The sequence below is a fragment of the Oncorhynchus clarkii genome, unplaced genomic scaffold (genome assembly GCF_045791955.1).
Source record: "Oncorhynchus clarkii lewisi isolate Uvic-CL-2024 unplaced genomic scaffold, UVic_Ocla_1.0 unplaced_contig_9092_pilon_pilon, whole genome shotgun sequence".
NCBI lineage: Eukaryota > Metazoa > Chordata > Actinopteri > Salmoniformes > Salmonidae > Oncorhynchus > Oncorhynchus clarkii.
This window is the reverse complement of record NW_027258060.1, coordinates 115,001-127,500: the sequence shown is the minus strand read 5'-3', so window position 1 is coordinate 127,500 and position 12,500 is coordinate 115,001. Positions and strand designations below refer to the sequence as shown.

The window sequence follows — 12,500 nt, the reverse complement described above, 5'->3', positions numbered from 1 at the left end:
GAATATTGAGTGTCTTAATGTCTTTGAAAGACTATAAAACAAAACACTGAAATCTGCCCCTGGTATTATCAAAGGGTAATTATATCTCACCTAGTGTTGTGGACATTTCTATTAGAAGGTAATTGCACCCAAAATGTGCTTGGTGTTGCTTTTGAATAACGGTCAACTCCTGAATAAGAATCTAATTGTTTTGTTTGTTCCACTGAGAGATGTTTTGTTATTGTTTTCGTGGAGAGATGGAGAGATGGAGAGATGGAGAGATGGCGTGCAGCAACGATTTTCCGGCCAACATTTACTTCCGTAGAGAATAATCTAGTTGAGCATAATTACCATAATTCAGTATTACATTATCAATGTTTAATTACTTTTTTTAATAAGAATCAACACACAATCTGGGATGCCTTATAAGAATTCAACTTAGTGGAATCTAATGTTATACAATAAGGACTCCATTGTCACGCCCTGACCTTAGAGATCCTTTAAATTCTCTATTTGGTAGGTCAGGGTGTGACTAGGGTGGGAAATCTATGTTTATATTTATTTTGTTGGCAGAGTACGGTTCCCAATCAGAGGCAGCTGTCTATCGTTGTCTCTGATTGGGGATCATACTTAGGCAGCCCTTTTCCCCACCTTCAGTTGTGGGATCTTGTCTTTGTTTGTTGCATGTGTTGCACTACGAAGCTTTACGTTCGTTGTGTTGTTTATTGTTTTGTTTTTTGATGGAACATTAATAAAGAAAATGTACGCCTCCCACGCTGCACCTTGGTCTTCATTTAACGCAGACGTAACAGACTCCATTAGGAGGAATATGATGTTCTACAATAAGGACTCCATTAGGAGGAATATGATGTTATAAATGAGGGCTCCATTAAGAGGAATATCATGTTATACAATAAGGACTCCATTAAGAGGAATATCATGTTATAAATGAGGACTTCATTAAGAGGAATATCATGTTATACAATAAGGACTCCATTAAGAGGAATATCATGTTATACAATAAGGACTCCATTAAGAGGAATATAATATTCTACAATAAGGACTCCATTAAGAGGAATACAGAAGGAATGGAGAGAGAACTACTGTGATTTCCTCTGGGATTCATCATTCAGAAACGTATTCTCTGGCAATGGAGTCGCTCATTTTTTAAAGAGAAGAAAGTACTAACCCGTCTGGCGATGTTTTATTCAACTATACAAAGAGGATAACTGGCATTTTAGATGTTTGATAATCCTCTACGAGGAAGACTTTACGTTTTGTAACCGCTCAGGCTGAGACGAGATGAAGTCCGCTAAATCTCCACCTCTCCCTCCATAACACGGACAGGACAGAGAGCAACCTGTCTCCCTCTCCCTCCCTCCATAACACAGACGGGACAGAGAGCTTAAAATCAAACATCATTATTCACAACTCATGTCTCCCTCTCTCTCTTTTGTTCTCTCTCTCTCTCTCTCTCTCTCTCTCTCTGTCTCTCTCTCTCTCTCTCTCTCTCTCTCTCTCTCTCTCTTTTTGTTCTCTCTCCCTCTCTCTCTCTCTGTCTACCACACTTCTCTCTCTCTCTTTCTCTCTCTCTCTCTCTCTCTCCCTCTCTCTCTCTCTTTCCCAGTCTCCCGTAACATCCCAGAAGGCTGACATTAGCATCTTGCTTTTTCGGGAGAGAAATCAATTTTCATAACAAATGAGCTATTACCTACCCAGAAGGCTGTTCTCTCCTTTTCCTTCCTGCCACCTCGGGGTGCAGTCGTGCCTCACCCTATCTGAGAGAGGGTTAGGTGAGGGGGAGAGGTGTGAAGTGTGGATTTCTTGAGTGTGGGATTATTCGATTTACAAAGACGTTTTTTTCTCGTAAATGTTTTGGGGTGTTAGTACATTTCGATGAGCTCTCATCACATTAGAATAATAATTATCTTGGATGAATGGATTATATTGGAATCAAACCTTCCTCAGAGTCTTTGAAAGGTATTATCCCCCATCGTCCTCAGTAGGAGGAGTTCAATCATTATAAGACACACAGTAAAATACTGTTCCCTGGAACCCGCTACGTTTACCCAAACATTACCTCAGTACATACAGTACATTTACCTCAGCTTTATAACGTTGTCTCTATTTAACCTTTATTCAACCAAGTAGTCCTGTTGAGGCCAGAGACCTCTTTATTTATTAACCAAGTAGTCCTGTTGAGGTCAGAGACCTCTTTATTTATTAGCCAAGTAGTCCTGTTGAGGCCAGAAGACCTCTTTATTTATTAACCAAGTAGTCCTGTTGAGGTCAGAGACCTCTTTATTTATTAACCAAGTAGTCCTGTTGAGACCAGAAGACCTCTTTAATTAACCAAGTAGTCCTGTTGAGACCAGAATACCTCTTTATTTATTAACCAAGTAGTCCTGTTGAGGCCAGAAGACCTCTTTATTTAACCAAGTAGTCCTGTTGAGGTCAGAAGACCTCTTTATTTAACCAAGTAGTCCTGTTGAGACCAGAAGACCTCTTTATTTAACCAAGTAGTCCTGTTGAGGCCAGAAGACCTCTTTATTTATTAACCAAGTAGTCCTGTTGAGGTCAGAGACCTCTTTAGTTATTAGCCAAGTAGTCCTGTTGAGGCCAGAATACCTCTTTATTTATTAACCAAGTAGTCCTGTTGAGGTCAGAGACCTCTTTAGTTATTAACCAAGTAGTCCTGTTGAGGTCAGAGACCTCTTTATTTATTAACCAAGTAGTCCTGTTGAGACCAGAAGACCTCTTTATTCAACCAAGTATTCCTGTTGAGGTCAGAAGACCTCTTTATTCAACCAAGTAGTCCTGTTGAGGTCAGAAGATCTCTTTATTTATTAACCAAGTATTCCTGTTGAGGTCAGAAGACCTCTTTATTTATTAACCAAGTAGTCCTGTTGAGGCCAGAAGACCTCTTTAATTAACCAAGTAGTCCTGTTGAGACCAGAATACCTCTTTATTTATTAACCAAGTAGTCCTGTTGAGGCCAGAAGACCTCTTTATTTAACCAAGTAGTCCTGTTGAGGTCAGAAGACCTCTTTATTTAACCAAGTAGTCCTGTTGAGGCCAGAAGACCTCTTTATTTAACCAAGTAGTCCTGTTGAGGCCAGAAGACCTCTTTATTTAACCAAGTAGTCCTGTTGAGGTCAGAAGACCTCTTTATTTAACCAAGTAGTCCTGTTGAGGCCAGAAGACCTCTTTATTTAACCAAGTAGTCCCGTTGAGGTCAGAAGACCTCTTTTTTTAACCAAGTAGTCCTGTTGAGGTCAGAGACCTCTTTTTTAAAACCAAGTAGTCCTGTTGAGGTCAGAAGACCTCTTTATTTATTAACCAAGTAGTCCTGTTGAGGCCAGAGACCTCTTTATTTATTAACCAAGTAGTCCCGTTGAGGCCAGAGACCTCTTTATTTATTAGCCAAGTAGTCCTGTTGAGGCCAGAGACCTCTTTATTTATTAGCCAAGTAGTCCTGTTGAGGCCAGAAGACCTCTTTATTTATTAACCAAGTAGTCCCTTTGAGGTCAGAAGACCTCTTTATTTAACCAAGTAGTCCTGTTGAGGTCAGAAGACCTCTTTATTTAACCAAGTAGTCCTGTTGAGGTCAGAAGACCTCTTTATTTAACCAAGTAGTCCTGTTGAGGTCAGAGACCTCTTTATTTATTAACCAAGTATTCCTGTTGAGGTCAGAAGACCTCTTTATTTATTAGCCAACTAGTCCTGTTGAGGCCAGAAGACCTCTTTAATTAACCAAGTAGTCCTGTTGAGGTCAGAGCCCTCTTTATTTATTAACCAAGTAGTCCTGTTGAGACCAGAAGACCTCTTTATTTAACCAAGTAGTCCTGTTGAGGTCAGAGCCCTCTTTATTTATTAACCAAGTAGTCCTGTTGAGGCCAGAAGACCTCTTTATTTAACCAAGTAGTCCTGTTGAGGCCAGAAGACCTCTTTATTTAACCAAGTAGTCCTGTTGAGGTCAGAAGACCTCTTTATTTATTAACCAAGTAGTCCTGTTGAGGCCAGAAGACCTCTTTATTTAACCAAGTAGTCCTGTTGAGGCCAGAAGACCTCTTTATTTAACCAAGTAGTCCTGTTGAGGCCAGAAGACCTCTTTATTTAACCAAGTAGTCCTGTTGAGGCCAGAATACCTCTTTATTTAACCAAGTAGTCCTGTTGAGGCCAGAAGACCTCTTTATTTAACCAAGTAGTCCTGTTGAGGTCAGAGACCTCTTTATTTAACCAAGTAGTCCTGTTGAGGCCAGAAGACCTCTTTATTTAACCAAGTAGTCCTGTTGAGGCCAGAAGACCTCTTTATTTAACCAAGTAGTCCTGTTGAGGTCAGAAGACCTCTTTATTTATTAACCAAGTAGTCCTGTTGAGGCCAGAGACCTCTTTATTTAACCAAGTAGTCCTGTTGAGGCCAGAAGACCTCTTTATTTAACCAAGTAGTCCTGTTGAGGCCAGAAGACCTCTTTATTTAACCAAGTAGTCCTGTTGAGGCCAGAAGACCTCTTTATTTAACCAAGTAGTCCTGTTGAGGCCAGAGACCTCTTTATTGAACCAAGTAGTCCTGGTGAGACCAGAGTAGTGACTGACACCTATCTCGTGTGTGTCATCGACCTGTCTGACCTCTCTGACCTTTGACCTCTGACCCTCAGGAGAAGCAGCGTTTCCTGACTGATGTTCTCCATGAGGTGATGCTGCTGGACGGTCTGGCCAGCTCCCATCCTATCTCTCAGGAGGTGTACGACGCCACGGACATAGACAGAGTGTTCGACTGGATCGCATACAAGAAGGTAAGCTATTGGTATGGCATGCACACAGGCACACCGCTACGTATAAACCCTCAGCCATGCACACAGGCACACCGCTACGTTCAACCCTCAGCCATGCACACATACACACATACACATACACACATGTACACACATACACACATGTACACACATACACACACATACACACATCATACACATACACACATATACACACATACACACATACACACATATACACACATACACACATACACACGTACACATACACACACATACACATGTACACATGTACACACACATACACACATACACACATACACACATAAAAACTCGGTAAACAACCAGGCTTCTTTTCTTCCTAAATTCCAAATGATCTTTCCTCTGAGTTGATACAGTGAACTGGATGCTGGGATGATGAGTCCCCACTTCTCACATATGATATTCCACAGTAACACCTCACCTGTATTGTGATATTAAACAGTAACACCTCAACTGTATTGTGATATTCCACAGTACCACCTCAAACACACCTGTATTTTGATATTCCACAGTAACACCTCTACCTCACCTGTATTGTAATATTCCACAGTAACACCTCACCTGTATTGTGATATTCCACAGTAACACCTCACCTGTATTATAATATTCCACAGTAACACCTCATCTGTAGTGTGATATTCCACAGTAACACCTCACCTGTATTATAATATTCCACAGTAACACCTCAACTGTATTGTGATATTCCACAGTACCACCTCAAACACACCTGTATTTTGATATTCCACAGTAACACCTCTACCTCACCTGTATTGTAATATTCCACAGTAACACCTCACCTGTATTGTGATATTCCACAGTAACACCTCACCTGTATTATAATATTCCACAGTAACACCTCACCTGTAGTGTGATATTCCACAGTAACACCTCACCTGTATTATAATATTCCACAGTAACACCTCAACTGTATTGTGATATTCCACAGTAACACCTCACCTGTATTATAATATTCCACAGTAACACCTCACCTGTATTATAATATTCCACAGTAACACCTCACCTGTATTGTAATATTCCACAGTAACACCTCACCTGTATTGTGATATTCCACAGTAACAGCTCAACCTCACCTATATTGTGATATCCCACAGTAACACCTCACCTGTATTGTGATATTCCACAGTAACACCTCACCTGTATTGTGATATTCCACAGTAACACCTCACCTGTATTATAATATTCCACAGTAACACCTCACCTGTATTGTGATATTCCACAGTAACACCTCAACCTCACCTGTATTATAATATTCCACAGTAACACCTCACCTGTAATATAATATTCCACAGTAACACCTCACCTGTATTGTGATATTCCACAGTAACACCTCAACCTCACCTGTATTATAATATTCCACAGTAACACCTCAACTGTATTATAATATTCCACAGTAACACCTCACCTGTATTATAGTATTCCACAGTAACACCTCAACCTCACCTGTATTATAATATTCCACAGTAACACCTCAACTGTATTATAATATTCCACAGTAACACCTCACCTGTATTATAGTATTCCACAGTAACACCTCTACCTCACCTGTATTATAATATTCCACAGTAACACCTCACCTGTATTGTGATATTCCACAGTATAACCTCACCTGTATTATAATATTCCACAGTAATACCTCAACTGTATTGTGATATCCCACAGTAACACCTCACCTGTATTATAATATTCCACAGTAATACCTCGCCTGTATTGTGCTATTCCACAGTTAACACCTCACCTGTGTTGTGCTATTCCACAGTAACACCTCACCTGTACTGTGCTATTCCACAGTAACACCTCACCTGTATTGTGATATTCCACAGTAACAGCTCAACCTCACCTATATTGTGATATCCCACAGTAACACCTCACCTGTATTGTGATATTCCACAGTAACACCTCACCTGTATTGTGATATTCCACACTAACACCTCACCTGTATTGTGATATTCCACAGTAACACCTCAACCTCACCTGTATTATAATATTCCACAGTAACACCTCACCTGTAATATAATATTCCACAGTAACACCTCACCTGTATGTTGCTATTCCACAGTAACACCTCAACCTCACCTGTATTATAATATTCCACAGTAACACCTCAACTGTATTATAATATTCCACAGTAACACCTCACCTGTATTATAGTATTCCACAGTAACACCTCAACCTCACCTGTATTATAATATTCCACAGTAACACCTCACCTATATTGTGATATTCCACAGTAACACCTCACCTCTATTATAATATTCCACAGTAACACCTCACCTGTATTATAATATTCCACAGTAACACCTCACCTGTATTACAATATTCCACAGTAACACCTCACCTGTATTATAATATTCCACAGTAACCCCTCAGCTGTATTATAATATTCCACAGTAACACCTCATCTGTATTGTGATATTCCACAGTAACACCTCACCTGTATTGTGATATTCCACAGTAACACCTCAAACACACCTGTATTGTGATATTCCACAGTAACCCCTCACCTGTATTATAATATTCCACAGTAACACCTCATCTGTATTGTGACATTCCACAGTAACACCTCACCTGTATTATAATATTCCACAGTAACACCTCAACTGTATTGTGATATTCCACAGTAACACCTCACCTGTATTATGATATTCCACAGTAACACCTCTACCTCACCTGTATTATAATATTCCACAGTAACACCTCAACTGTATTGTGATATTCCACAGTAACACCTCACCTGTGTTATAATATTCCACAGTAACACCTCACCTCTATTATAATATTCCACAGTAACACCTCACCTGTATTGTGATATTCCACAGTAACACCTCACCTGTGTTATAATATTCCACAGTAACACCTCACCTCTATTATAATATTCCACAGTAACACCTCACCTGTGTTATAATATTCCACAGTAACACCTCACCTGTGTTATAATATTCCACAGTAACACCTCACCTCTATTATAATATTCCACAGTAACACCTCACCTGTGTTATAATATTCCACAGTAACACCTCACCTGTATTATAATATTCCACAGTAACACCTCACCTCTATTATAATATTCCACAGTAACACCTCACCTGTGTTATAATATTCCACAGTAACACCTCACCTGTATTATAATATTCCACAGTAACACCTCACCTGTATTGTAATTTTCCACAGTAACACCTCAACTGTATTGTAATTTTCCACAGTAACACCTCACCTGTATTGTAATTTTCCACAGTAACACCTCACCTGTATTGTAATTTTCCACAGTAACACCTCACCTGTATTATAATATTCCACAGTAACACCTCACCTGTATTATAATATTCCACAGTAACACCTCACCTGTATTGTAATTTTCCACAGTAACACCTCAACTGTATTGTAATTTTCCACAGTAACACCTCACCTGTATTGTAATTTTCCACAGTAACACCTCACCTGTATTGTAATTTTCCACAGTAACACCTCACCTGTATTGTAATATTCCACAGTAACACCTCACCTGTATTGTAATTTTCCACAGTAACACCTCACCTGTATTGTAATTTTCCACAGTAACACCTCACCTGTGTTATAATATTCCACAGTAACACCTCAACTGTATTGTAATTTTCCACAGTAACACCTCACCTGTGTTATAATATTCCACAGTAACACCTCAACTGTATTGGGGCGGCAGGGGCGGCAGGGTAGCCTAGTGGTTAGAGCGTTGGACTAGTAACCGGAAGGTTGCGAGTTCAAACCCCCGAGCTGACAAGGTACAAATCTGTCGTTCTGCCCCTGAACAGGCAGTTAACCCACTGTTCCCAGGCCGTCATTGAAAATAAGAATTTGTTCTTAACTGACTTGCCTGGCTAAATAAAGGTAAAAAAAAAAAAAAAAAATTGTAATTTTCCACAGTAACACCTCACCTGTGTTATAATTTTCCACAGTAACACCTCACCTGTGTTATAATATTCCACAGTAACACCTCACCTGTATTGTAATTTTCCACAGTAACACCTCAAACACACCTGTATTATAATATTCCACAGTAACCCCTCAAACACACCTGTATTATAATATTCCACAGTAACACCTCACCTGTATTGTAATTTTCCACAGTAACACCTCAACCACACCTTTATTACATACTACACTATGACTATCTAACAGCGTTTAGATTGAATTAATGTGCTGGGTGCTTGATGTGAACAGTTTGGGTTTAATAAAAAAATCAAATAAACTTTGCATATAAATGAGAGAGGGACTTTTCCTTCAAAATGAGAACGAGGTGCAGGGAGGAGAGGAAGAGAGTTGTAGGGGGGAGGGAGAGAGAGAGAGAGATGGGGAGAGAGAGAGAGAGAGATGGGGGAGAGAGAGAGAGAGAGAGAGAGAGAGAGAGAGAGAGAGAGAGAAAGAAAGAAAGAAAGAAAGAAAGAAAGAAAGAAAGAAAGAAAGAAAGAAAGAAAGAAAGAAAGAAAGAAAGAGAAAGAAAGAGAGGAGTGTGGTAGAGGGAGATGGAGAGCTGGCCCCTGGGGTATGATAGCACAATAAACAGCTCATCTAGGGAGCAGGCTAAATCTCAGTAATCACATCTCTCTCCAGATAAATGGTTTTTATATAGCCCTGTGAAAGAAACAATGTTCATGACTGCATACCAAGCAACAGACAACAAGTGTACAGATGGAGAATATGATGTCTCTGTCCTATGAAACAGTGTTCATCACTGCAGACCAATCAAATCTAATTATATTGGTCGCGCACACACATTTAGCAGATGTTATCACAGGAGCAGTGTAATGCTTATGTCCCCGTGTTTATGTCCCTACCTAACAATACAAAACAATACACACAAATGTCCCAAAATAAAAAGAGATTCAGAAATATAGAAATATCAGAACAAAGTAATGTCATTTTTTGGATGGTGTGTGTAGACAGTAGTTATACAGGATGGTGTGTATAGACAGTAGTTATATAGGATGGTGTTTATAGACAGTAGTTATATAGGATGGTGTGTATAGACAGTAGTTATATAGGATGGTGTGTATAGACAGTAGTTATATAGGATGGTGTGTATAGACAGTAGTTATATAGGATGGTGTGTATAGACAGTAGTTATATAGGATGGTGTGTATAGACAGTAGTTATATAGGATGGTGTGTATAGACAGTAGTTATATAGGATGGTGTGTATTGACAGTAGTTATATAGGATGGTGTGTATAGACACTATAGACAGTAGTTATATAGGATGGTGTGTATAGACAGTAGTTATACAGGATGGTGTGTATAGACAGTAGTTATATAGGATGGTGTGTATAGACAGTAGTTATATAGGATGGTGTGTATGGACAGTAGTTTTATAGGATGGTGTGTATAGACAGTAGTTATATAGGATGGTGTGTATAGACAGTAGTTATATAGGATGGTGTGTATAGACAGTAGTTATATAGGATGGCGTGTATAGACAGTAGTTATATAGGATGGTGTGTATAGACAATATAGACAGTAGTTATATAGGATGGTGTGTATAGACAGTAGTTATATAGGATGGTGTGTATAGACAGTAGTTATATAGGATGGTGTGTATAGACAGTAGTTATATAGGATGGTGTGTATAGACAGTAGTTATATAGGATGGCGTGTATAGACAGTAGTTATATAGGATGGTGTGTATAGACAGTAGTTATATAGGATGGTGTGTATAGACAGTAGTTATACAGGATGGTGTGTATAGACAGTAGTTATATAGGATGGTGTGTATAGACAGTAGTTATATAGGATGGTGTGTATAGACAGTAGTTATGTAGGATGGTGTGTATAGACAGTATAGACAGTAGTTATATAGGATGGTGTGTATAGACAGTAGTTATATAGGATGGTGTGTATAGACAGTAGTTATATAGGATGGTGTGTATAGACAGTAGTTATATAGGATGGCGTGTATAGACAGTAGTTATATAGGATGGTGTGTATAGACAATATAGACAGTAGTTATATAGGATGGTGTGTATAGACAGTAGTTATATAGGATGGTGTGTATAGACAGTAGTTATATAGGATGGTGTGTATAGACAGTAGTTATATAGGATGGCGTGTATAGACAGTAGTTATATAGGATGGTGTGTATAGACAGTAGTTATATAGGATGGTGTGTATAGACAGTATAGACAGTAGTTATATAGGATGGTGTGTATAGACAGTAGTTATATAGGATGGTGTGTATAGACAGTAGTTATATAGGATGGTGTGTATAGACAGTAGTTATATAGGATGGTGTGTATAGACAGTATAGACAGTAGTTATATAGGATGGCGTGTATAGACAGTATAGACAGTAGTTATATAGGATGGCGTGTATAGACAGTAGTTATATAGGATGGTGTGTATAGACAGTATAGACAGTAGTTATTATAGGATGGTGTGTATAGACAGTATAGACAGTAGTTGTATAGGATGGTGTGTATAGACAGTAGTTATATAGGATGGTGTGTATAGACAGTAGTTATGTAGGATGGTGTGTATAGACAGTAGTTATGTAGGATGGTGTGTATAGACAGTATAGACAGTAGTTATACAGGATGGTGTGTATAGACAGTAGTTATGTAGGATGGTGTGTATAGACAGTAGTTATGTAGGATGGTGTGTATAGACAGTATAGACAGTAGTTATATAGGATGGTGTGTATAGACAGTAGTTATATAGGATGGTGTGTATAGACAGTAGTTATATAGGATGGTGTGTATAGACAGTAGTTATATAGGATGGTGTGTATAGACAGTAGTTATATAGGATGGTGTGTATAGACAGTAGTTATATAGGATGGTGTGTATAGACAGTAGTTATATAGGATGGTGTGTATAGACAGTAGTTATATAGGATGGTGTGTATAGACAGTAGTTATATAGGATGGTGTGTATTGACAGTATATTAATAGGATATATTACTACTGTGTATATCATTAGTTATATGGGATGAGCCTCGACTAGAATACAGGGTAGAGTACCGGGTGGTAGCTGGCTAGTAACAGTGACTAAGGTTCAGGGTAGAGTACCCGGGTGGTACCCGGCTAGTAACAGTGACTAAGGTTCAGGGTAGAGTACCGGGTGGTAGCCGGCTAGTAACAGTGACTAAGGTTCAGGGTAGAGTACCGGGTGGTAGCTGGCTAGTAACAGTGACTAAAGTTCAGGGTAGAGTACCGGGTGGTACCCGGCTAGTAACAGTGACTAAGGTTCAGGGTAGAGTATCGGGTGGTAGCCGGCTAGTAACAGTGACTAAGGTTCAGGGTAGAGTACTGGGCGGAGGCTAGTAACAGTGACTAAGGTTCAGGGCAGGGTACTGGGGGGAGGCTAGTAACAGTGACTAAGGTTCAGGGCAGGGTACTGGGGGGAGGCTAGTAACAGTGACTAAGGTTCAGGGCAGGGTACTGGGGGAGGCTAGTAACAGTGACTATAGTTCAGGGCAGGGTACTGGGGGAGGCTAGGATGGTTCAGGGCAGTGACTAAGGTTCAGGGCAGGGTACTGGGGGGAGGCTAGTAACAGTGACTAAGGTTCAGGGCAGGGTACTGGGGGAGGCTAGTAACAGTGACTAAGGTTCAGGGCAGGGTACTGGGGGAGGCTAGTAACAGTGACTAAGGTTCAGGGCAGGGTACCGGGTGGAGGCTAGTAACAGTGACTAAGGTTCAGGGCAGGGTACTGGGGGAGGCT

The 12,500-nt window shown here is 39.8% G+C and overlaps 1 protein-coding gene across 1 annotated transcript in view; it reads left to right on the top strand.

Annotated features, from left to right (window-relative positions):
• The window catches only part of LOC139394700 (thyrotropin-releasing hormone-degrading ectoenzyme-like), a gene marked incomplete at both ends in the record, with an annotated part of 150,318 nt that overhangs the window by 23,047 nt on the left and 114,771 nt on the right, over nt 1-12,500 (top strand). Inside the window, one exon of the mRNA XM_071142795.1 lies at nt 4,638-4,775. Within this exon, the coding sequence (XP_070998896.1) occupies nt 4,638-4,775 (138 nt within the window). The remainder of the gene's footprint in view (nt 1-4,637; nt 4,776-12,500) is intronic.